The 25,641-nt window shown below is 33.6% G+C and overlaps 6 protein-coding genes across 9 annotated transcripts; 3 read left to right on the top strand and 3 right to left on the bottom strand.

Moving 5' to 3' along the window:
* Positions 1 to 3,944: 3,944 nt before the first annotated feature.
* LOC18992248 (GEM-like protein 1) lies at positions 3,945 to 5,937 on the bottom strand. The gene is made up of 4 exons (XM_006415624.2): positions 5,675 to 5,937; positions 5,484 to 5,585; positions 4,913 to 5,184; positions 3,945 to 4,334 (listed from the first exon to the last, which is right to left on the bottom strand). Exons 1-4 carry the CDS (start codon positions 5,880 to 5,882, stop codon positions 4,155 to 4,157), a joined length of 762 nt encoding a protein of 253 aa, XP_006415687.1. The 5' UTR covers positions 5,883 to 5,937; the 3' UTR covers positions 3,945 to 4,154.
* A 2,901-nt stretch (positions 5,938 to 8,838) lies between these two features.
* LOC18992247 (F-box protein At5g18160) lies at positions 8,839 to 10,001 on the top strand (the record flags this gene model as incomplete). The annotated part of the gene is made up of 2 exons (XM_006415623.2): positions 8,839 to 9,741; positions 9,783 to 10,001. Coding segments are annotated over 2 exons (1,122 nt in total), but the record flags the coding sequence as incomplete, so codon positions are not given.
* Positions 10,002 to 11,553: 1,552 nt separating this feature from the next.
* On the top strand, positions 11,554 to 12,449 carry LOC18992246 (putative F-box protein At1g47800). Its single transcript, XM_024152232.1, is given in 3 exon segments — positions 11,554 to 11,804; positions 11,806 to 11,932; positions 11,934 to 12,449. Coding segments are annotated over 3 exon segments (894 nt in total).
* A 931-nt stretch (positions 12,450 to 13,380) lies between these two features.
* Positions 13,381 to 19,251, top strand: LOC18992245 (chaperone protein dnaJ 1, mitochondrial). 4 transcript variants are annotated; one of them, XM_006415621.2, is made up of 20 exons: positions 13,381 to 13,508; positions 13,599 to 13,656; positions 14,013 to 14,054; positions 14,160 to 14,251; positions 14,343 to 14,426; positions 14,531 to 14,569; positions 14,648 to 14,758; positions 14,837 to 14,878; positions 14,999 to 15,086; positions 15,448 to 15,512; positions 15,612 to 15,674; positions 15,764 to 15,836; positions 16,232 to 16,323; positions 16,765 to 16,836; positions 17,397 to 17,453; positions 17,619 to 17,667; positions 17,747 to 17,816; positions 18,030 to 18,125; positions 18,606 to 18,770; positions 19,110 to 19,251. In XM_006415621.2, exons 1-19 carry the CDS (start codon positions 13,491 to 13,493, stop codon positions 18,688 to 18,690), a joined length of 1,296 nt encoding a protein of 431 aa, XP_006415684.1. In that variant the 5' UTR covers positions 13,381 to 13,490; the 3' UTR covers positions 18,691 to 18,770; positions 19,110 to 19,251. The 4 variants fall into 4 exon arrangements, with proteins under 4 accessions (XP_006415684.1, XP_024008549.1, XP_024008551.1 ...); XM_024152781.1 differs by lacking the exon at positions 19,110 to 19,251 and adding an exon at positions 18,398 to 18,521 and having other exon boundaries at positions 18,606 to 18,697; XM_024152783.1 differs by lacking the exon at positions 19,110 to 19,251 and adding an exon at positions 18,403 to 18,521 and having other exon boundaries at positions 18,606 to 18,623.
* On the bottom strand, positions 18,983 to 20,344 carry LOC18992244 (purine permease 3). The gene is given in 3 exon segments (XM_024152784.1): positions 18,983 to 19,175; positions 19,178 to 19,364; positions 19,462 to 20,344. Coding segments are annotated over 3 exon segments (1,041 nt in total). The 5' UTR covers positions 20,152 to 20,344; the 3' UTR covers positions 18,983 to 19,011.
* Positions 20,345 to 21,768: 1,424 nt separating this feature from the next.
* Positions 21,769 to 23,113, bottom strand: LOC18992243 (purine permease 1). The gene is made up of 2 exons (XM_006415619.2): positions 22,315 to 23,113; positions 21,769 to 22,243 (listed from the first exon to the last, which is right to left on the bottom strand). The coding sequence occupies exons 1-2, from the start codon at positions 23,020 to 23,022 to the stop codon at positions 21,881 to 21,883; spliced, it is 1,071 nt and encodes a 356-aa protein (XP_006415682.1). The 5' UTR covers positions 23,023 to 23,113; the 3' UTR covers positions 21,769 to 21,880.
* Positions 23,114 to 25,641: the final 2,528 nt, after the last annotated feature.

Below are 25,641 nucleotides of genomic sequence, written 5' to 3'. Positions count from 1 at the left end.
AAATGTTTTCTTTTTTGTAAATCTAATTTTTGTTCTTATTCGCTTTTTTTTGTCGAATACTTTTTTTTTTAGTAAAGTTTCGGATTTCCTCTTATATTTTCTTTTTCAACTTTTCGTTTATTATTACATTTTTCACTTTAACGTTTTTGAAAAATTTATACGCTAATTTCGTTTTACTTTGAACGCTTACTAAACTTTCCTTATTTCAAAAATCTTTTAACGAGATTAATAAGAGGTAATATATACAAATACTGTATGTTAAATTATTGGACATGTGCCTGATATATTGAAATGTTTTTAATTATAAACCAATATGTTTCCCCTCTATGCTATCACTTATCACACACCCAGTTTAATTAGTTAAATATAGATGTCTTAGGTTTGGTCCAAGTTGTAGTGTTAAGTGTGATTAATAAGCGATTAGTTTAATGATTATGAAGATGACTATGTTAAATGTGCGTGACGGCGTTATGTTAAACTCTATGATTCAATACAACTATACAAGTATATAATAAGAATTAAGAGAGAAAGGAGACTTAGACCGGTGGAAAAAGCAAGTATTGAGTGTTCTTTTTAGACATTTCAATTTTGGTTTTAAGGTACTTCAACTTTAGTGGATTGTGACATTAGGTTATGACTGATTAAGCATTTAACAGCCACACATTTTGGAAACTCTATAATACCATCATATAGCTTCTTTTCTTGTATTTAACCGGTCCTCGACCTAATATCCCTACTTAGTTCATCGAGGGATTATGAGACATTAATTCTTACTTTTGGTTGTTCAACTAATCTTTGAGATACTATTGATATGAAAAATTCAATGATGGTGCTATGTGTGGGAGATGTATCATGTATCTTTTGTAAAACTATAAGATGCATATTGACTAACTAGTATCAATCTAGTAGCAACGAAAGAGGCAAATGAGTAAATTAAGTTTCATCAGCTTCCTAAAATCCTAAAGGCTAAAAAGCGTTTCGTCTAAGTTGCTGCAATTCGTAAGAGAAGTAGCCACCTCTCATTTGGGTCTAACTTTGACCCATCAATTAGTGTACGTAATTATGTGTTGCCTTACTTTGACTCGCTTCTTGCTTCCTTTATTTAGTTTTGAATTGCCGCTCCCGCCTTCCTTTCTTTTCCTTTTCTCCCTCTTTTTTCGTTTTGTTTTGTTTTGCATGCTTTCCTCGGTTTACCTTTTTATGATAAACTTTTGTAGGTAGCAATAGTAGTGATATATACGTTTTGTAGAATTTGATTACCGTTAATCAAATGTAAAAATAAAAGATCAGTTTTTACAGAACTTGAATTTGTCAGTAGCAAATTTATATAGCATATGCTGATATGCATCTTCCACGGATAAAATTATATATCCATTGATGAATTGATGATTGCTTATAACCGATGAAAATTGTGATCCCACAAAAATATGTTAAACTTGACATTATTAAGTTTTCGTTTCAGGTTACATTCTTTTTGTTCTTGTTCTAGAGGTATTGTGTTGAGTGTAAAAGTTGAGTAATACTTAAAGCTCTAGTTTACAGTTAGTGTTTGTGATCCAGTGTTATGGACACAGTATTTGATCCAAGTTTAACAAACTTCTACAAAACATATATAAAGGATTAACGTTACATACTTACATGAAAAAAAAAGACACTACTAATTGATTGCTCACTAGAACATCCATCAAGTCAAAATTTTAACTCTTAATAAGCTATCTTGAATATAAACAACGTGTTCGGAAAATTCAGTACTAACTCTTAAACTCATATGTTTTTTTTTTGGTAAACTTAAACTCATGTTGAATTAACAAAAACATGTTATCTTATCTTATTTTATCGACAGAAGGATCAAATATTTGGAACTGGCCATCAAATATGTGGAAATTTGAGTATTTACTATTTAGAGAGGACATGATATATGTAGTGGGTAATGCGTTCGATGACATTTATGACAATGGTATTTCAAATCTTGTATTTTAGATCATTCAGATAAAACACTTCACACCAAAATATTTAGACGGAGATCGGATAACCCACCAAATGATCTAGACACTGCAAGACTGACTATGTTCAAATAACGCAAGAACAGTCCAAATGCTAAATCTTAAAATTTGGTAAGGCATGGGTCATAGTTTTCAAGCTAACAACTTTTATAATAAATTCAAACGACTACGTAGTTTGCTGGTGAGCAAAAGAATAAGACGACAAGGAGCTATGGCTTTGAGTAAGTTCAAATACTAACTTCTAAAGCTGGTCTCTTCTTAAAAATGAGGCTTAGAAAGTTAATATCATTTAGAAATATTGCATACAACTAATGCAAGTAAACAACCTTTAAAACGATTGCACAACCCCCACCATTTAGATATGTTTCCATGTACTCAATGTCACTATAGTCCAAATCTCATACCAGACGTGAGACGACCCGTTTCATTATAATTCTCAATACACTGAACTTGGGATCTTTACGATGAAAGTTTTAAACGAAACTCTTTAGTTGATTCACCCACAATTTCAAGAAACAGTTCAAGTGATGTTTGTGTAACTTGGCTAATCTTAAGGCTGGAAAATGACGTGCAGATAAAAAGCTATAGCTAATCCACATTTCACTTTATAAATATCCATCCATTGTTTTGCTTGACAAGTTAGAGAAATAATGTCCTTTTCCCAATAATAATATTTCGAAATGATCCAAACGGTGTTACAAATGGAATAATCAACGTTTATGTTGGATTTAGAGGGCCCATAACATACATGTTTGTCTGAATTGCTTTAATGCTTTAAAGATTTGTAAAACAAAGTATCAAACACAATTTAAACGCTTGCTGTGATTATGTAGATGTCACCACACCAATTCTATTTGATGTAACAAAAGTTGGAAATACAAATATGTCCCCTACAGTATGTATTTTCTTACATTCTCTTGATCTATCTTATTATTACAATTATATCCCCCAGAATATGTTTATGTTGTTGTAAACTTTTCTATAGCCATGAACTGTCTGGATTCATTCATCACACATAGCACACTTGCACATAATCTGAAAAAATCATTACGAAACTTTGAGCCCAGCTTTACTGTTTAAACGACATAAATCATAAATCAACATTGAGATGAAAGAAGATGAATAAAAAATGAGGTTCCCATCAGAATCGAAGAACTTATCAACATTGATTATCTCAGACAAGGCTGAAACTTGATATAGAGATTTTCTCGAATCATCATTGGGTACCCTATGAATACAAACAACTTACGTAACTAAAATCTCAAACAATTTAAGAAAAATAGACGCGAAGTTAGTTCCCTCAGAAAATTTGATTTTTCTTCGACATTGATATATTCAGACAAGGCTGAAACTTTATATAAAGGTTATTCGATCATCGGGAACTTAAGACCTGATAACAAAAACAAATTGAAAACAAGAATCGCAAATGAAAGTGAAGAACCCTAATTTTTCAGAGAAAAAACGCAATTGATAGTTGAGTTGATGCTCTGCTCTCGAAGCGGCGGCTTTTATAAAAGCCCTATACTCGTGTATGGAAATTATTGATAAATGACACAAAAGTTCTCGTTCTTTTAACTGCTTCATACATTTTACCCCATATTTTATTATTTTACAAAAAGGATCCATATTACAATACAAGGCAAGGAAAACCGGTCTTCCAGAATCTCAAGAATCTGAATTTGTATTAGGAAAGATTTAAAATTTGATGCCTTTGTATTCCTAACTTAGAACCTGAGGATGTAACATTTGGAAGCTTCCTGTTACTTGTATCCTTTAGTTGAAGAAATTTCAGAGAATGTCCAGTTTAAGTTTGAGCTATCTTGCATCATTTGCAGATGCCATTGACAAATACGTCAGTGAGGTTTTTTCTTTTGTTCTTGTTCATTGCCTAATATCAAGAACCATCAAGGATAATAATGGAAAAAAAAAATCTCTAGATCTGATCGGAACAAGAGAAGATTCAATGTTATTATTTGTAAACAAATAAGAATTCAATCATACAGAAGCAAATGAACAACAGTAATGTATATGATCAAATGCCAAGGAGGCAAAATCTACAAAACGAACTGAAACGGTATCAACGACTAAAACACACTGTTCCATATTAAAATGCACAATACCACTAAAAGATCTGTATTTACCAGTGGACCCTCATAGACCATGTGACTGCACAGCTTCTTGAAGGCTCTTCACAGCGGTTTCATAAGTCACAAACCCCATAAACCAGAACTCGTGGTTGTCTACGGAAATCACTTGTATGTATTTCTCAGATGTGTTCACTCTGTTTGTTGATGGGTTCACTGCCTTTAGCTGGTTCACCGGAAGTACCACCTGTTCATATGACATCATCAGATCAAAATCATCACTCTCAAGCTCTACAAAGAAAGGTTCTGAAGGAACCATGCAAATCTCAAAATATGTTTTGCAGGGATCATTCTGCTAGAAGTTTTGTGGTTTGGTTGATTGGTTTTCAGCTCATGTTTAATGTTTAGCAATCCTAGTAAAACATTACAACTGAACCAGTCTAAACTCTCAAACCAACAACTACTCGATGGCTCCTCTAGTTTGATCAGAACTGCTATGAGATTTAGCTTGCTCTCTTGGGAATACAACAATGTCTTAATCGTTTACTCAGGCAAACAAGGGCATGCAACTCCGTGGATACCTAACAATAGCTTTAGAAGGACATGTCGTTTCCATTTAGTATAAGCCTACAAACACTATTTTTACATGTCGATGATTAGAAATGGCAAGAAACTGACTAGAGTCACTAAACCCTTAAACATATGATCAACAAATGATTACGGTTTTCGAATCTTTGTTCTCAAGCTGTTTTCATAAATGTAAACAGATATCAAAACAAAGAGTAACAAAGGAAAAAAAAAGGAACAATAGGACAGGCAGATTACCTTGTAATAGCTCCACTGGGTCTGGTCACCTTCTTTGTAGGAGAGAGGTTTGTCACTGCAGAATGCAAGCTTGTGTGTCGAAAGGTACATAACTCCCATCACAGGACCAGCAGATGTAGACAAGTAGCAAGCAAAGGTCTTGCGAAGTTGCTCATCAGGAAGGCAATCAAAAGTTTGCTTGAACACCTTTTCATATCCACCTTCTGCAAGTATTTTTGTCCCCTGAGCGATTCGAGAAACAGCAGCATCGGCTACACTTGGGCCTGTTTTCACTGAGAAAAAGTGGGGAAGATGTATCAAACGAATATGTATATGTAGCATATATTACTGATCACAAAATAATCTTTGATTCAAGAGTCAGACGCAATACACCAGACACAGATAAATAATCTCAATTTCATCATTTCCTGTGTGTTTTTGGGTAAGAACTCGAAAGGATGAGCACAATTGTTGGCACAATTATTGATGAACCCTAACTTAACCAGAGGACATAGTCAAGACTATCCATCTTTCTCAGATTTATACTTAATTCGCAGTTCATCTGATCGAAGAAGGAAGAAAGGGAGCATACAGTGCTGCCAAACGTTTCCGGCGAGATCCTCCGCCTTCTTGGTGGCATCCGCCGCCATCTTCCCCCATTTCCCAAGCGTATCCTTCACCGAGTCCATCGTATCTGCCACAAACCAAGATCAATCGATCGATCAAACGCCAGAATTTGATAGGATGCGAAATCGGATAGAGAGTAGTAATGATATAACTCACTCTTAGGTGCAGGGGAAGGAGAAACATAAGGATTGAACTCCGGCGGCATGGTGGTGGCGGCATCGCCGGAGATGGGAGCAGGCGGAGGAGGAGTGACATCGTTAGGATCGAGCTTAGGGTAAGGAGCGTACTCAGATGAGTGAGGAGCTTTGGGCTCCGACGCGGCGGGAGTAGAGATCCGGCCATCGTGATTCTCTTGCCCACTCATGATTTGATTTCGATTCACGATTTTCTTCGCGATTCTTCTTTCAATATATATGACACTTCAGTTTTTTTTTTTTCTTTAGTAAATGGATTATAAAATGTCTGGGAAATGTTCCGGTGGCATAATCGTCGTGCGGTCAACAAAAAATATATATTTATTTTTTAAAAAATATGGGATTGCTTGATATAAACTTTTAGTTTTGCCTTTTGCTTAAAAAATAAAATGTAAAAACTTTTGCTTTAAAAATAAAAACTTTGATTTTAGAAAATTAAAAGTTTCACAAACTTAGTTTTTAAAATAATTAAAGTTAGAGAATTAAAAAAAAATAAACAGTTAAGGCTGTAGAGAAAAAAAATATTATTGGTAAATTTTTGACTTTTAAAATTTTAAAATAAAATAAAATCTTAAAAACCTAATGCTAGCAATAAGCTTTTCAGAGTTCAAAGTAAGATGATTTCGATATATTTTAATGTTTGTTAGTGATGGTTAAAAATTGCTGACCAAATTAATCCGCCAGTAAGTTTCATTTACTTTGTTTCATATTTGTTAGTTGAGAAAATGACTAATCACATGGATAAAATTGTGAGAATTATTAGTTGTGAAATCTTTTCAGGGGTATTGAGAATTAGATTTATAAAGATTTTGGTTGATTCTAAAAATCATGAAATTTGTCAAATTTTTAAAAATTTTGTTAGATTTTTAAAACTTGCAAAAAAATTTGTAGATTTAATAATATATTTGATATGGCAGATTTTGAGAATCCAACAGATATAGTTAGTATTTTAAAAATCATGATTTATGATTTAAATTATAAAGAATCATTTAAATATAAATTTCTTTATTTCTTTAAAAATAGATTATATTATCTATATTAATCCGAAAATTAAATTTATTACAAATTTCCGGTTATATTATTTATTAAAAATTTATAAAATAAATTATTATTATATCTATTACAAAAAAATAAACCAGATATCTTATATATAAAAGAGAACTAACTCTCTCTATGAGTGACACATCATCATTTTTAATTGATATAGAGATGACATGTGTCACTTTTTATAATTTAAAGTTACAATTTTTTAAAAAAAAAATAAATTTTAACATCAAGTTTTAAACCACTCAAAGAAAATTATCAGTTTTTTCATTAATTAATTGATATTGATTGATATTTATTTTATTTTTATATAATGCTCAATTTTTTATGATTTTGCATTTTAAATTGATTTCTAAGATTGTTTTTTTAGGATAAAAATTCTAAATTTATAATAACATAGTAACACACATAACATATAAAAATTATACTAGATTTTACCCCGTGCATCCGCACGAAATCTTTTTATAAATTTAAATTTATAATATAATTTATATTTTTAAATAAATGAGAAAGATTTTTTTTGTTTAGATAAGTTATTATAAAAACATATTTCTAACTCGGTCATACTGTTAATTTTATTAATAAAAAAATAATTGTTATTATAAAAACATATTTCTAACTCGGTCATTCTATTAATCCAAAAATAATTATGGTTATGAAATAATAATTCTAACCCACCTGTTCATAATACCATATAATATAAATATTTACTGATTTTGAAATATATATATTTTTTTAATATATTGCATGTTTTGATAACCTAATTCACATAAGATTATAATTAAAAAAAAAATTAAACCACCCCATCAAACTACCATATAATATTAATATTTATCACTTTTTAATATGTGAAATTTAATCTTATTGAATATGATTAAAAAATATAAAAAGATATTTGTTAATCATATGTGTTATTCTAAAAATATTATTTAAATGTTAAATGTTAAATTAAATCTAACCTATATTTAAGGGACTTTAAAGTAATTAAAATTAATATATCTATTTTAAATTTATAATGCAATTTATATTTTATAGAATATAGTTTTTTAATAAATGATAAAGATTTTTTCATTTAGATAAGTTATTATAAAAACATATTTCTAATTCGGTCATACTGTTAATTCTATTAATAAAAAAATGACCGTTATTATAAAAACATATTTCTAACTCGGTTAATCCAAAAATGATCGTGGTTATGAAATAATAATTCTAAAAACATAGATTTGCTTTTATATTTATGATTATGATATTGTGTTTTAATTTGTAAAAATATTCTCTCTCTTATATTAATCTATATTAACTCATAAATCATAATTTTCAAAATACTACCTATATCCCTTAAATTTTCAAAATCTATCATATCAAATCTATTATAAAATCCACAAAATTCTTTGCAAGTTTTACAAATCCAACAAAACTTTTGAATATTTGACAAATTTCATGACTTTTAAAATCAACCAAAATCTTTATAAATCTTACTATCAATAACATTTCTTAGTTTGATACTGGATCGGTTAGGTAGAACGTATTAATCTTAACTTATTATATTTAATGTGCAATTTTATTCATATAAAAATACTATTAAAATTAATTATAAAATCAATAATTATGAATAAAAAATAATGATTAATATTTAATCACCTAGTTTCTTATTATTATTTTTTTCGGCTTGTCAGTTCCATATTTTTTGTTTAACTAACTTAAACGTTAATTAGAAATTCTCAAAAAACCTATAATAATCAAATCCTCTTCGTAAAGGGTTTTTTAGATGCATATATTAGTACGGAATTACAGAATTATTACATTTCGACAAAACATATATACTTACAAGTTATACATATTTTAGCGTTATCCATTTAAACAAGATTGCATGAAATCTAATCATATATATCGTGTTATATTTTTCTAGTTTTGGATATATATTTTCGTTTAGTTCAAATATATAAAGGGTAATCTAAGGGAAGAAGGAATTAGCTAGGGCTGAGCAATCAATCGGCCATTGATGAAGAAGATCAGAAAAAGAAGATCCAGAGGGCAACACATGATGATGATGATGATGATGATGATGATGATGATGATGATGATGATGATGATGATGATGATAGATCTCAAACCGACCATATTCCTCTTGATCTAACCTTGGAAATACTCTCAAGACTTCCTGCGAAATCGATCTTGAGATCTCGGTGTGTGTCCAAGCTCTGGTCTTCTTTCACCAAACTTCCGACTTTTATCAGCTCTTTCGCGTCTCGCTCCTCTTCACAGCCACCGAGACTTCTGGTCACATTATCAACTGCAGAATCAAAGGATTTCGTTTTCTCGTTTCCACAACACCAGAATCCTGATGGGTCTTATCCTCAAGTCTACAGTTATCACTATCAAATAACGTCATCAAAACCTAGATATTGTAGCCCTTATCATGAAACGCGAGGTGAGAGCGTCCAGGGCTTGTTCTTATTACAAGGATTCAAGATTTGGAACCCAAGCTTGAGACGGCTTTGGACCTTACCACATCCCACACCAAACATCCCGAGTCATGATAACTGGATGTCTTATTTAGGGTTCGATCCATTGGAGGGTAAACACAAAGTACTATGCGTATCGCATAAAGATTCCCAACAGCCTCGTGTTCTTACATTGGGAGCTCAATATCAATCTTGGAGAATAATATCCAAAGGTGTCCCTAGGCATTGCCCCCTTAGTGGAGACCATGGACAATGCTTCAATGGTATTCTGTATTATAAAGCTCGTGCTATTGGTGTCAACGATCATCCTATAATAATGAGCTTCGATGTCAAATCTGAAAAGTTTTTCAAACCGATAAAGTATCCCGAGACTCGTGTTCTTCTCACACCTTATACGATGTCGTCTTACGAGGGAAAGCTAGCCTTTGTTGATCATATGGATAATCCCTTTGGTGATATTCATCTATATGTTTTGGAAGATGCAAATGGAGACGAATGGACGCATAGACGCTTTCTTCATGTACCTTGTACAGTGTATGGACGACTCATATACGTTTCCAGGGTATTACTGATGCTGGTGAGCTCGTTTTTGCATCGTATTGTGTGTTTGAATCGTTTTACATTCTATATTTCGATCCGAGGAAAAACAGTAGCAGAGAAGCCTTGTTTAGCAGAGTTGTGGGTAAGGAGTTTAGACACCGTCACAGGCTTTCTAAGGACTGTTTGTTCGTCACGAGTGTTTCCCCAAATCACATTGAGAGTCTCGTGTCTTTGTCGTAGCTCGATGCTCTTAAGTTTTCTTCTTTTCTTTTTTGTTTTTCTCCTACTAATTAATGACAGTTCATTTTATTGAATTATATGATTCTCTTAAGTTTTTTTTACTTGTCTTGTCATCTCTATATTGTCTTTCTCATGTTCTTTATCTGATCATTCCCTTGGATTTGGTGTATTCATGTACAATGTGCCCATTAATTTGAGCTAAACTGATCAATTACATCAGACTATAATACTCCAGTAAACTAGCATATATATGATCGTCGTAAACGCGACAAGGGAAGATAAACAAATTCTCTACTAATGTTTATATATGAAGATACATATGACAGAATACATATTGCCTACCCTGTATCCAAACTTATGCTACACGTACCGCCACAAAATTGGCAGAGCATTTTACCTTCATTTTGTTGTCTCATTTAACAAAATGGAAAAATCAAGAAGGGAAGAATAAGAGTTTACAAACCAAAAGGAACGATTTCTAAATTTTGTATCATTACAAAAAGCGAACATTTGCGGTTTGAAGAGTTTATTAGGCGATATACAGTATACGACTTTTTGTATAACGTGTGTGTTATGTAACACATTAATTTTTTTAAACCCAAAACAAACCGGAATACCTTCCAGGTCACCGGATTATTGGATCAATCAGGATCGAGCCAGTTAACCACGACGGATCATTAACTTAATAAATTTTATATAATATATTAATATAAGAATAAAAATATCCATACCTTGTTAAAAAAAAATATTGCACAAAAAATATATACATATTTTAGTGAGACATAATAAAAAGATTGCATAAAATACAATAACAAATTTTCAAAAGCATGACTCATCAATTAAAGAGAAGCAAAGATATGAATTTACAAAAAAAAATTAAAATTAAATTTAAAGATAATTTTAAAAAATTACCTTGCACATTTGTAGGGGTTAATTTCTAGTATATTAGTACAGAATAACATAATTTTTACATTTCCACAAAACATACTTACAAGTTATAACATATTTTTGTCGAAAGTTCTATGTATAAACTAATTATTAAAGATATTTTTAGGGTATCCCATTAAAGCAAGATTACATGAAATCTATGTTGAAGTAAGCTTGAAGATGAAGAAAGTTTGAGCAGTAAGTTTCCTAAAAAGATTAGGAATACAAAGATTTAGGAGTTATCTAATAAGTTTAGCAGTTATCTAAGAAAAAAGGAAAAGTTGTATTTCTAATAGAATTAGGATTTATGGAATCTACTCTCTATATAAGAGTTGCCAAAATTGTGGTAGACCTTAGGAGTTGAAAGAGATTAAGAAGAGTTTTAGGTTCTGAATGAGTTTCTTATGAATGAGTTTCTTAAAGATTAATAAAAGAAGTGCTTCTATTCTTTATCTGAGTATTCAATTATATAATCTAATCATATATATGGTGATACATTTTTCTAGTCATTGGATATATATTTTCGTTTTTAGGTCAAAAATATAAAGGGGAATATTAACGAAAGAAGGAATTAGCTAGGGTTACTTTTTACTAACATATAGGATTCTTGAGCAATCAATCGTCTATGGATCAGAAAGAGAAGACAGGAAAGATCAAGAGAGCAAGACATGATGATGATGATGATGCTAGATGTCAACCCGACCATATTCCTCTTGATCTAACCTTGGAGATACTCTCAAGACTTCCTGCGAAATCGATCTTGAGATCTCAGTGTGTGTCCAAGCTCTGGTCTTCTTTCACCACACTTCCGAGTTTTGTCAGCTCTTTTGCGTCACGCTCCTCTTCACGGCCACCGAGTCTTCTGGTCACAATATCAACAGAATCCGGACGGGTCATATCCTCAAGTCTACAGTTACCAAATAACGTCAAAACCTACATATTGTAGCCCTTATCTTGATACGCGAGCCGAGAGCGTCCAGGGCTTGTTCTTATTACAAGGATATATACAAGATTTGGAACCCAAGCTTGAGACGGTTTTCGACCTTACCACATCCCACACATAGTCATGATGATAACTGGATATCTTATTTAGGGTTCGATCCATTGGAGGGTAAACACAAAGTACTATGCGTATCGCATAAAGATTCCCAACAGCCTCGTGTTCTTACATTGGGAGCTCAATATCAATCTTGGAGAATAATATCCAAAGGTGTCCCTAGGCATTGCCCCCTTAGTGGAGACCATGGACAATGCTTCAATGGTATTCTGTATTATAAAGCTCGTGCTATTGGTGTCAACGATCATCCTATAATAATGAGCTTCGATGTCAAATCTGAAAAGTTTTTCAAACCGATAAAGTTTCCCGAGACTTATCCTCGTTTGGCACCTAATACGATGTCGTCTTATGAGGGAAGGCTAGCCTTAGTTAGATATAGAAATTATAATGCTTTTGGTTATATTCATATATATATTTTGAAAGATGCAAATGGAGACGATTGGACGCAAAAAAAGCTTTTTTAATGTACCTTGTAACAGTGTATGGAGGACTCGTATGCGTTTCCAGGGTATTAGTGATGCTGGTGAGCTCATTTTTGCACCATATAGTGTGTTTAAATCGTTTTACATTCTATATTTCGATCCGAGGAAGAACAGCAGCAGAGAAGCCTTGTTTGAAAGAATTGTCGGTGAGGAGTTTAGACACCGTTACGGGCTTTCTAACAACTATTCGTTCATCACGAGTGTTTCCCCAAATCACTTTGAGAGTCTCATGTCTTTGTCGTAGTTCAATGTTTCAAAGTTTTTTTTTTGGTTTTTCTCCTACTAATTAATGACAGTTAATTTTATTGAATTATATGATTCTCTTAAGTTCTTTTACTTGACTTGTCATCTCGATCTTGTCTTTCTCATGATCTTCATTTGATCATTCCCTTGGATTTGGTGTATTCATGTAGAATGTGTCCATTTGAGCTAAACTGATCAATTACATCGGAACTATAATATTCCAGTAAACTAGCATATATATGATCGTCTTAAACGCGACAATGGAAGATAAACAAATTCTGTAATAATATTTATATATGAAGATACATATGATAGAATAGAATACATATTGCCTACTCTGTATCTAAACTTATGCTACACGTACCGCCACAAAATTGGCAGAGCATTTTACCTTCATTTTGTTGTCAGCTCCTCCATTTTTCTCTTAATCATTTCACAAAAATGAATATTCAAGGAGGGAAGAAGAAGAGTTTACAAACCAACAGGAACAATTTCTAACTATAATTTCATTATAGCTTTTTCTTTTAATGTCATAATAATACCAATGTATACGAACATTTGCGGTTTAAATAGTTTATTAGGCGATGGATACGACTTTTGTATAACGTGTGCGTATGTAACAAATAAAAACATTTAAGTCTCTGAGTGAGTCAGAGACTTTACACGAACTGGCAAAAAAAAAAAATTCAACGATTAGGCGAACGTCTCTTTGTGTCTCCGGCATATGCGTAGGGTTTAACTCTTAAAAATCAAAAAACCTCTCCATCTCTGCTCTGAATCATGCCAAGATTTAACTGGGTTTGTTTGCTTCCTTCATTACTCTCTAGTCTCTCCACCTCGCTTTTCCGTATCGATTCTGTAAATTTATGCTCATCTTTTTCTTCCTAGGTTCTGCGACATTTACAGGCACGAAGATCATTTGATTCCGCGTTAGGATTGCGATCAGGTAATGGTTTTATAATAATAATCGAGGGTTGTTGTTTTCGTCGGAGATCATGATTCATGCCTACATATGCTGTTCGAGGTTATGGCCTTATCTGTAAAATTCCATTGTAGTGATAAGTATAGCTGAAATGGGGGTTTGGGGTTTATCAGGATGGGGGAATTAAAGTATTGTTCACCATTTACGGTAATTGATTTAGCAGATTCGAAGTGTATTCTGGAGAGTTATGTCCTTTCTCAAGTGTTGAGGGATATAGTTAGGTAGCTAACATTAAAGGGATTTTTTCCGAATTGATATTTGTGTGTTATCTATAGGAAAATACGCGTACATTACTTGCAAGTCTTCTTGACACTTTGCAGGGTCTCAGAAGTCGTTGTTTGAGCGTTATATTCACGCTACAGGTTTTGTGTTTTTTTCGCCTTTCGCTTTTTTCTTGATGGAGACAATGTGTTTCTTTTACCATTTTATTCATTGGAAAGCTTTTGGTTTCAAAAAATGGTTCTCAGGAGTATCATTCTCCAGTGCTCGTAATTACTATGATGTTCTTGGTGTTTCTCCAAAAGCCACCCGTGAGGAGATTAAAAAGTCGTTTCATGAAGTGAGCTTTTTGGCCTATGGTTCTTCCATTTTTTCAGCAACTAGTAGTAAATTGTCCGCTCAAATTTATGATTGAATGTACAACTGCGCAGCTTGCAAAAAAGTTCCACCCTGATACAAATAGAAATAACCCTTCAGCAAAAAGGAAATTCCAGGAAATAAGAGAGGCCTATGAGGTAATGTTTTTTCTTTCTCCCGCTAAATCTCCCACATGTGCGACCTTCTGTACATTTTCAATGTATGGTCTGATATACTTTTGTGTTGGATTGAAAAACTGCAGACCCTTGGTAATTCTGAAAGAAGGGCAGAATATGATCAGGTACGCTCGTGTTGTTGTTGTTATTTATGTGGTGGTTAGATCCCTAAATAGATTTCTTGCTATTATCACACAATACAGTTGCGCTATCGGAATTCAGATAATGTAAATAATGACGGTGGTGATGCAGAGAGGTTCAGACGCGCCTACCAGTCCAATTTCTCGGATTCGTTCCACAAGATTTTTTCTGAGGTACACAATTTTGTTTTCGATTTGCCTCATCTGATAATGTGAGGAGTCAAATCTCTAACATTTGTACACTTGATTTAGATATTTGAGGACGAAACTAATCAGATTTCACCTGATATTCGGGTCAGTTTCTCTGATTTTCTCTTTATTTTATACAATGGGAAGCTGGTTGGCATATGTATATCTTGTTCTGGAGGGCTCTTCAGTGAATATACATGTTTTGTTTGTTCAAAATTTGAATAGGTGGAACTGTCGCTTTCTTTTTCCGAAGCTGCAAAAGGGTGCACAAAGCGTTTGAATTTTGATGCATATGTCTTTTGTGATTCCTGTGGTGAGTGGCCCTAGAACTTTCAGATATATTCTATTTTGTATTTATTAATTTGAAGTGTAGACACTTTGAATGAGGAGTCATATTTTCATGATTCATTATATTTATGCTTTTGTTCAAAATGGTAAAACAAAGATTCCTAAAGGAGAATAGTCTTCTGGAAAAATGGCTGTCATCAATTGATGTGAATGTATGTACCGTTTTGTGCCTCTCTTGTTTCTGGTTTCTTGTAATAATTACGGCTTCTAGTCTTTTAAAAATCTGCTGATTCCGCCTAAAAAAGAAGACGAATGACTCACTTAATTGACAATAGTATTGTTGCAAACCCATTGCTCCCAGTCTCTCATCATTTATCATTTTACAGATGGGCTTGGCCACACTCTTGATGCTGCCAGGAGAGCTTGTCCAACATGCAGGGGAGTTGGAAGAGTGAGTGCCAACTAGAGATTATACTCTTTGTTTTATTTGGAGGTTTGACAAATGATACAATTTATATTTACACTACTGGGCCTTCTGTCTCTTTAACAGGTAACTATTCCTCCTTTTACAGCAGCATGCCAGACGTGCAATGGGACGGGACACATTGTTAAGGTCTGTGAAAAAGAGCTTTCTTTTTTGATGCTTCAATAGTTATCTCGCAGTCATGGTTACAAGCATATTTATATTGTCTATCTTTTCAGGAGTACTGCAAGTCTTGTAGAGGATCCGGTATTGTGGAAGCCACAAAGACGGTTGAAATTGTGATCCCTGGGGGTTGGTCTGAAATCTTCATGCTTTTGTCTATCTTGGTTTTAAAACATGTCACTTCTGCTATGAATTTATTGGCAAGATTTCATTCACACTGTTACGTCCTTTCTCTGAGGGTTTGAGTGGTTTAGATGTTATCCCAATTTAAATATTGGTCACACTTATTTTATAGCTGGCTATTCTTTCCCTTCTTTGTAAGATTTTGCTTGGCTATGTGCATTTCCTGGTTATTTGTCTTTTATCTGCACTTAATATTTGCGGCAGAGCCGAAACAAGAATTTAGAACTGGGATTTTCGGGTATCATCTTACATGAGTTTGCTGGACCAGATAGTGAATTTGATTCTTGATGACATGATTCTGTCAAACTCTAATTTGCCTATTTCTCTTTACTTGACCGCAGGGGTGGAGTCTGAAGCAACGGTCCCAATCCGAGGTGCTGGTAATGTAAGATCAAGAACAAGTCAACCTGGGAACTTGTATATTAAATTTAAGGTTTGTTAAAAGCATCCGTATTTTTCTTCAAATTTGTATCTTTATACTTTTCCTGAGACTTGCTTAGAGAAGTTTTGAGTCAAACCCATCCTTGACGTTGATCTACCGTATGAGTCTCAACTTATGATGATAAATTTAGTCTAAGAGATAAGACAGTTGATGCAAGCGTCGAAGTCATATATTGACTTCGAATGTATTCATTCCAAAAATAATCTACACCATATTCACAGAATTACATGTGATTGCTACTCTATTGTGTTTGTTGTCTCGGTTGTCATTATATGATCAAGACTTATTACATAAAGTGAATAGATTGTTTATGCTGTCTTGTAAGATCTGTAAATAGTATTAAATTCTATCATCATTCTTGCTCATTTTGGGGTCTTACTGCATTCTGCATTTTCCGTTGATGGCAAGTATCTAATCTTCTTCTGCTCACAGGTTGCCAATGACTCGACTTTCTCTAGGGATGGGTCAGATATTTATGTGGATGCTAATATTAGCTTTACACAAGTAAGCACTTTCCTAAATCTTGGGTTATTAACACAATAGTACCTTCTAAACTTATTTTTTTCGCGCATAGTGACCCTATGTGGTCAAAAGTCTTAACTGCCAGCTGATAAAGCTCTGCAGTAACATATTTTGGCAGCGTCCTTTAAAAAAATAAACCTCTAGTGGACTGCTACTAGATAAAAGTTGTCTGCAGTATAGCTGAAAATTAATGAGTTTTGTTCCATTTACCAGTAAGAAGTATTATAATACAAGCTAGTAGCTTCCTTATCATTATATATATGACGTGCTTTTCCGATAACTAGATAAAATTGCATATCAGTTCCACCTCAGTTTGATGGCACCCAGTCAATAAACTCAAGTGCATGCTACTGCTGTAATTTTGCCACCCAACCACAGAACCTCGGCTGCAGCTTTTTCTTTTCAGTATTCATTTCAAATTGCTTGTTACACTGTCTATATAAGTCCAACATGATGCATCCTTTCATGTCTTAGTTTTCACGTTGTCTCTACTATTTCTCCCTTGTGCCATACTGGACATGTCGTGAAAAATTATTTGACAGGCAATTTTGGGAGGCAAAATTGTGGTGCCAACATTATCAGGCAAGACAGAGCTTGAAGTAAGATTCGTCTCCCAGTGAGATCTATAGTATATATTGATGTCTACAATTTGACATTTACCCTTTGTAACTGAGTATAAGTTGGTCTTCATCCTGTCACTGAGAGGATGGCTTAGATCTCAAGCCTTTGGAGGTAATAGAGGTGACTTGTTTTAATTGTTGCAGATACCAAAGGGAGTTCAGCCTGGCCAACTTCGTATTTTAAGAGGCAAAGGTACATCTAACTATCAGCCTATATGCCTAATCTCCTTTTTCATTTGCTTGTACTGTTTTTAAGATGCGAGTTTCTGCAGGACTACCGAAAGCAGGATTTTTTGTAGATCATGGAGATCAGTATGTGCGATTCCGTGTTAATTTTCCTACGTAAGATGTCTTCTACTTGGAGTTGAAGTGATAAATTTTTTGGAGAAACAGATTATGCTATGCTAAAATTTCTGCTGTTGTCTAGAACAGACAAGACACATTGTTGCCTTAATAGTTGAGGCCTTTAAAAATAATTTCCCTGGGAGTTTGTTTTGTTTTTTCTGATTTCTTGCATATTCTTATGCTGTGAATTTATTTTCCTGTATTCTCTAGCTCTAGTGAACTTAGCGAACGTCAGCGTGCTATACTGGAAGAGTTTGCAAAAGAAGAAATCAACAGTGAATTGAGTGGTTCTGCGGAAGGAAGCTGGTGGGTACATATGTTATATATTTTTTTACTATGTATTGATAAAAGCATAACGTAGGTAGATCTGATGGTAGACCCAAATGGATATCTGGCAATATTTACCTTAAGGAAATGTGTAGTTTATTACCATTAGAAGATTTAGTGATGCTTATATGTCATTGGTGGATTATCTAGGCATCTTAAAAATGAGAGTCGGAAAGATACATAGGTTCTCCTTTGAAGCATATGCATCTAATGGTAAAGACCCGTTTTTGTGTGTTTTTGATGCATTAAAGTGTAGAATCTCTAGGGGAGGCAGTGTAAAGATATACGGTTAGAAAAAGCTAAAAGATTTGGTGGGGTTGTCTCAAGATTTTTCCTTTACATTGTGATTCAACTGAATGTTATCTGCTCTCGCTGGTGAGTTTTCCTTATTGTAATGAAGAAACATGAAAATGAACCAAACAGGCTTTACCAGAAGCTCTCTACTGGTTGAACTTACAGGTGGAACTGGACGGGTCCTCAGTTCATACGCGATTTCTCGATAATGGTGCTGCTGGCGATATTGTTGAGCAAGTTAATGGGATGAATCCACCTCCACGAGAGATGGAAAGCTTAAAGCATTCAGCAGAAGACAATACAAGACTAATTTCATCATCTATATAGCTGGTAAAACAAACAGCATTACTGAAGGGTCATAATTTGGCTTCATATTCAACCACAAACTCTTTTGAAACTCATTTGATGTGGTTAGAAAAAAGGGAAAAAACTTCTTCGAGTTGTGTATTTTTGCATAGTTCAAAGTTTTTAAACAATAAACATCCTCTATTCTAACAAAAGGGATGAAATGATACAGAATACTTTATGATATGTCTATAAAAAGAAAAAAGTTGCTAAGCTTCGTTTATCTTTAACACTCGCTTATGGTTCTGGGCAAAGAAATCAGTTCTGTCTCCTGCTGAATTCTCTTATTTTCCTTGTTGGCTTTGATCTCACCATAAAAATAAGAGACAAAGCCCCAAAGGGAGAGAGCAAGAGAAAGACCCTTCTCTGCTTGGAACTTTTCATGGTAAAAATAACAGCTAAGACCTCTGTGATGGGCAAAAGGACTGATATCATAATACCCGAGACGAGAGATGATGCGCAGAAGATCAATCCAATGGCTCCCAAGAAGAATCCTTGCCAAATTATGGCTGAAACCACAGCCACCACATAGAACATTGCCTCTCCAAGCTTGAATTCTCTTGCTTCTATTGGTAAGGCCTGCAAATTAAAAAGAAAAAGACTGAGTTAAAAACATGTCTCTATTTTAAACTCTTTTGCAGGTTTAAGCTTCAAAGAGAGTCTTAGAGAGACCAACCTTGAAATCACCAGCGATGGACATACCAATGAGGCTGACTAAAGAAGCAAGGAAACACAAAATCAACTGGACCTCAAGCACGAGACTATAGCTCATGGGTTGCTTAGCTTTCTGATAAGCAAGTTCTACTAATGGCAAGACAAAAGCATACATAACAGCTGCTGCTACGGTCACCAAGAACCCGATGATGTATTGCTTGTGAGTCTCGTGAACCGGCTTATCAGTCTCGGTATGCATTCCCAAGACAGCAGCTCCAACAGTCAGCAACACAACAGCATTGATGGTAAATGGAGTGAACTTGTGGTTGACCATGAAATAAGAGAAGATAGCTATGAAAGCTAATTGTGAGGCAATGATAAGAGCAGCTGTTGAAACTGGGAGATAAGCTATGCCATATGCATACAAGTAGTTATCAAAGCCTGAGAGAATTCCTATCAATACAGCCGCGATAAGGAGACGAGGTTTTATGAGAAAGAGACTTGTGTTCTCATTTCCATTGTTGCTTCTGCGCCGTTTAAGATAAGAGAAGAGCAGAGGAATGAAGATAATTGGAAAGCCTGCAGTTTCAAGAAAAGTAGAGAACCAAATACTTTTGCCACCATTGTTGAAGTAGAGACGCATGATCAGAGGACCTCCACAGTTTCCTATGGCTAAAACTATGCAGTTTATGATCACAATAGCCCTCCCCATTCTTGTCTTGTTGATTCTTCTAAGAAATGTATCTAGGCTTCTCGATATCTGTCGGTAATGAAACTTTAGGGTTAGTTATCGAAAAACAGTATCTACTTACTGTCTCTCTTGCTCTAAGATGGTTCTGTCTGTAGATTCTGTCTTTTTGATCTTTAATTTTTTTTTTCTTTGACCTAGCGAGAGCCTCCAATGGCAAAACATTTACTTTGCTGTATTATCTCCGCATATTTAGATAACAAATTTATATTCCGGATAATATCTATCCCCATAGACCATATCCTGATTTTATTTTAATTTTGTAATTTGAAATTGGATTTCTTTCTTTCTAAATTTAGTGGAATGATGACATCATTCTCTCCATAATTAGAAGATTTTTTTGTTGACTTCAATCTAAAGATTTGTTAAGGGATATCTTATTGGTTCGTTGACCTTCCTTTTATCTGACATCAAACTTATTGTTTTTTTTTTGGTACAAACGTTTTTTTTAGAGACAAGTTAACAAAGGGCCTCCACGGCTCCACGTGTTCTTATTGCGGATAATGCAGATTAATAGATTATGATTAGCAGTCTGTTCTTCATCTTCTTGCTTTTTTATTTTTTTGAAAGTAAATGTAACGGCTTGTTTTTTTCGTGTTCATTGACATGGGTATTTTATACACATTTCGCTACAGCCAATATTGTCTGCCTCTATCTAATATTGTCCTCGGGTTTGGTCTTTTTGGTGATTTCTCCTCCGAACTCAAAAGGGTCAGAGAACCATTTTATGCGTCTTTGTGCTTTGTGTGCTTTGTTTGTTTCTGGTATTGAAGCATTATTACTTAGGGGCGCGTTTGCGACTTCAAAACACTACATCATCTTTATCGTGACGTGTTAACACATCTTGATCGATAACAAAAAAATATATTAACACGTTTTGGTCTACACACATTAAGTATGACAAAACAAAGAGTTGAAATGGAAAAGTCTTTTCTCTGACGTTAATTCGTTTTTATTATTTTGATAGAGTTAATTGTCTGTATGAAACGCAAGAAACAACAAAAACTCGAACGTGATTAATAAAGAGAAACATAGTTATACTTGTATCGGATATATTTTGAAAGCAAAATGATGTCTTGCGGATTAAATATAGTTAACTTTTTGATCAAAAACAATATATATTAATTTCTATTTTGACTTTGTTTTTGTGTGTTATTAAGGAAAGTTTAAATGTGGATGCATTTAACTAGTTTAAACACAACGAGTGCGTGAGAGTTTGAGAAAGCTGGCCGTTGCGTATTGATTTGTTTCAGAGAAAAAAAAATTAATATTGGATCGGACGGATCGGTGTCAGTCAACTACTTGACCAAATATGAATACAATATTGGATGTCAATCAGAAAATCCAAACACTTATTGAAAAAGAGAAAATAATAGATACTGATTAGTAGATTAAGAGGTTTTTGAACTACATCTCTGATAGTTTGTTTTGGTTTCCCTGCCGTCTGTTACTTTGCGTCTGATTATTAATAATTTTCCCTGTAAACCAGATTATATAAATTCATGTTGATAGAATTATTCAGCTTCTTGATGTTCTTGCAGGTATGTGAATATATAGTGATTACTTAGAAGAATTTAGAAATTCTTTATATGACAAATTCACTAATCAAAAACAAATATACAATCATACATAACAGAAATAAGAAACAAAAAATATAACGGTAATGCTTTGGTTTAAAAAAGCAAAAGACCTTCTAAACAACAGAATCAGTAACTGGAAGAGAAGGCAGTTCTGTCTCCGGCGGCTGCTCTTTCTCGAGAACTTTCTTGCCGGATTTAAACTCGCCGTAGAAATAAGATACGAATCCCCACAGAGAGAGAAGGAGAGCGACACCTTTATCCGCCTGAAACTTCTCCCGGAAGCAAACGACGGCTAAAACCTCCGTCACCGGAAGAAGAACACTGATAAGAACACCAGAAGCTAGAGACGACGCACAGAACACAATCCCTATTGCTCCTAAGAAGAATCCTTGCCATATTATCCCTGTCATCACAATCAACGTGTAGTAAAACGCAGATCCTCCAATCTTGAACTCTCTTGCTTCTCTTGCTATCACCTACAAACATTTCAAGAATCTTAGATCCTTACTAAATCAAGAACTTACTAAATCTTGATTTTGTTTTGTACCTTGAAATCGCCATCGATGAGCATCCCAACGAGGCAGAAACAAGTAGCAGCAAGGCACATGACCATCTGAATCTCGAGCACAAGTGTGAAAGTGATTTCTTGTCGAGCTTTCTTGTAAGTAAGCTCAACGAGCGGCAATATGAAAGCGTAAAGAACAGCTGCGATCACAGTCATTAAGAACCCAACCACATACTCCTTGTGGCTCTCTTTAGCCGGTTTGTCTCCATCGCTGTGCAAGGCCAAGATTCCGGTGCCGACCGTCAATAAAACGACGGCGTTTATAGAGAAAGGAGTGAACTTTTGCTTGACCATGAAGAAAGCGAAGAGTGCATTGAAAGCTAACTGAGTTCCGATTATGAGAGATGAAGTTGAAACTGGAAGATAAGCTAAACCGTATGCGTATAAGTAGTTGTCAAGTCCTGTGAGCAATCCTATGACGATTGATGCGATGAACAGAGGAGTTTCCATGAGAAAAATCTTTGTTTTCTCTGCGTTTTCGGAGTTGTTGCGGTTGCGGTTGCTGCGGTGGCGGCTGAGGAAGGAGAAAAACAGAGGGATGAGGATGATTGGACAACCTGCGGTTGATAGAGAGCTCATGAACCAGATTCTTTTTCCTCCATTGTTGTAGTAGAGACGAGTTAACAATGGACCTCCACATGTTCCTATAGTGAGGATTATGCAGTTTATGATTATCAGACCATTCTTCATCTTTTAAATTTTTTTATTCTTCTTCTTGTTGAGTTCTGTTTTTGTTTTCCTCTGTTTTGGCCTTATGGTTGATTTTTTTTTTCTTTCTCATCAGCTCAAGAGGGTCAAAGAGCCATTATATCTACTTTTGTGTGTTTTGTCTGTTTGTGGTTTTGAACCGTGTGATACGTTATCTGGGGACATCACATAGCAGTGCGTTTGCGACTTCAAAACGCTGAATTTCAGATTATAATTTTCAATCATGATGGAAAGAGACGTGTTATTCTTGTTATACATACACACACTAAGTATGACAAAACAGAGAAATAAAATAGAAAACATTTTCTCTAATGTTTAGTTAACATTTCTTTTTTGTTTAAAAAAACAAGTTATTGTGTGAAATTGGAAGAGATGGTTATGGGTATGAAAGAGATATGTCGTTCTAGTGCTTAGTCTTATCTGAGATCGTACTGTGATAGAAAGTAAACTTGATTAGAAAATTATTTTTGGCATCCATTTGTCTTCTTTATATAATTAAGAAACTTGATCAACCAGCTAAAGAGTAGAAGCTGGTTTAAAATGATTGAAAAATTCTGAAAGATGTAGAATTCTAACCAAATTTTTTGTCTCATACGTTGGATTTTGATTTTAGTAATTTACTCACAAAACTCTATTAAAATTTAATTCAAATGATTTAATATCTTATTGATTATTTTGGAAGTTTCGATCAAATACCACCAAAATTTTTTTAGTTAAAGGAGTACCACCAACATTTGAACATGCATAAGTATGATTTTCAAAATATCATATCAAAACACCCAAATTTACCAAGATTTACTGCGTCACTAAAAAACCAGCGATCAATAACAAGTACTTGCAGTTATATTCTATTATAAATTCATAGTTCATGATTGAACAATCACATGTGTTTTTCTCTTAACATTTTAAATACGTTTATGATTAAATATGTTATATGTTAGTTCCTAACACCAAGTTGGTATGAAGCAAACCTTATGAAACCATTTTTTTTTTGTTTTATTGTGAAAGACTATATTCCCTTCTATGAGATAATAGCATAAAAGTCCACATACACTAACGTAAATGTATGAGTCACTCTCAATTTGTCTTAATCCGACATTGATGCAGTTAGTTGATTTTGTTGTGTGGTCCAAAAAGTTTGGACAGCAGTGAAAGATTTGATTAATTTGGACTTCCGTCTCAATCCGACATTAATGTATTATTGAATTTTATCACAAATTGGTTTACACATGTTTTATCGACGGACAAAAAACTCATTTTTCGCCAATTGACTAGAAAAATAAAAGGAAAACTGAGTAAAATAATAAATGCAAAAATATATATATTATTTGCGTGACACATATATTGAATTGAAATGGAAAAACGAGAAACCCCTCTGTGATTTTCTAAACCAAGATGGTTTTCCACTATATTTTTCAAAACCAAAATGATTTGTTCGGGGTTATTCCCATATTCTTTTACCATTTTCCAATTCAAATTTTAAAATAGGATAAAGTTATTAAACGAAAGTTAGTTATACTAAGTAGAGTATTTAACTATTTATGAGAGGGCGCACAAATTTTAGATGTAAGAAATTGTTGGTCGTCTGAAATGAAAGTAGTTGAGACCAAATTAAACTTTATATGTCTTTTTTCTTTTTCTTTTAACACTAACGTTTTACCATCTTCAAAGAATATCAGTATAGCTTTAAGACCAGGTCAAAACTGGTGGTGGTGTTAGTTCATAGCTTCATATAATAAGCCAAATAAAAAGTGACTTACGAATCAACGATGATGAGTGTGACTGAGATCATATTATTCGACTCCAAATTGAGCTGTGAATAATGCAAACTTCTAGTTCTTCAAAAAATAATAATTCAAACTTCTACGATTTCCGGACCTGAAAACAAATAACGCTACTGATTTTAACTCTATATGTGATCAGTCTCATGTATTGCATGTCTATGTAACTAACAAAATAGAATTATATTATTTGTAAAAAAAAAAAAGAGTTTATCAATGAAAACAACACTAGGTCAGTATTGAGTACCAACAAGTTGGTTTCTATTTATGATATAACCTAAAATCATGGCCCCGTAGTAAAATCATCCGAGTCTCTTAATGATACAACATATAGTTATGGGCCAAGAAGAAACATTCAATTAACCTTACTGAATTGACATAGTGGTAGACATATGATAATAATATGATATGCATGACCATGCATATATATTTTTCTTTTTATAAAGAAAAAGAAAGACGATATACCGATAAAGAGAAAGGAAGACCATACATTAACTTCAACAAAATTGATGTATACGCACATGACCATAAATTTCAAAACTTAATATTTATAAAGAAAATTTTGAAGATATAAGTTGAAAGTTCAAAATTTTGCAGAAAAAAAAAGTTACAAACGTAACTACATAAGTATATGTTTGATTTAAAATTTGCATAGAACCTCCAAACAATTGACAGTCACTTATTAATCTAAATACTAGTTACAGTAAAACCTCTATAAATTAATAATGTTGAGACCATAATATTTTATTAATTTATCGTAATATTAATTTATCTATAAAATTTGCATTTCACATATAATTTTCTAAAAATTTCTTTAGAA

This window comes from Eutrema salsugineum, unplaced genomic scaffold, assembly GCF_000478725.1.
Source record: "Eutrema salsugineum unplaced genomic scaffold, Eutsalg1_0 scaffold_5, whole genome shotgun sequence".
In the NCBI taxonomy this organism is placed as follows: domain Eukaryota; kingdom Viridiplantae; phylum Streptophyta; class Magnoliopsida; order Brassicales; family Brassicaceae; genus Eutrema; species Eutrema salsugineum.
Note: the sequence above shows the minus strand (reverse complement) of the source record. Positions and strands in the feature narration are given on the sequence as shown.

What these genes read in the sequence shown, in the direction of transcription:
- LOC18992245 (XM_006415621.2), top strand. An exon ending in GGACGGGACACATTGTTAAG is followed by an intron (nt 15,675 to 15,763) that starts GTCTGTGAAAAA and finishes CTATCTTTTCAG; the next exon opens with GAGTACTGCAAGTCTTGTAG. An exon ending in TCGTATTTTAAGAGGCAAAG is followed by an intron (nt 17,668 to 17,746) that starts GTACATCTAACT and finishes GAGTTTCTGCAG; the next exon opens with GACTACCGAAAGCAGGATTT.
- LOC18992243 (XM_006415619.2), bottom strand. Translation starts at nt 23,022, where the DNA reads ATGAAGAATGGTCTGATAATCATAAACTGCATAATCCTCACTATAGGA. An exon ending in TCATCGATGGCGATTTCAAG is followed by an intron (nt 22,244 to 22,314) that starts GTACAAAACAAA and finishes AAATGTTTGTAG; the next exon opens with GTGATAGCAAGAGAAGCAAG.
- LOC18992248 (XM_006415624.2), bottom strand. Translation starts at nt 5,882, where the DNA reads ATGAGTGGGCAAGAGAATCACGATGGCCGGATCTCTACTCCCGCCGCG. An exon ending in CGGAAACGTTTGGCAGCACT is followed by an intron (nt 5,185 to 5,483) that starts GTATGCTCCCTT and finishes ACTTTTTCTCAG; the next exon opens with TGAAAACAGGCCCAAGTGTA. An exon ending in CCCAGTGGAGCTATTACAAG is followed by an intron (nt 4,335 to 4,912) that starts GTAATCTGCCTG and finishes TCATATGAACAG; the next exon opens with GTGGTACTTCCGGTGAACCA.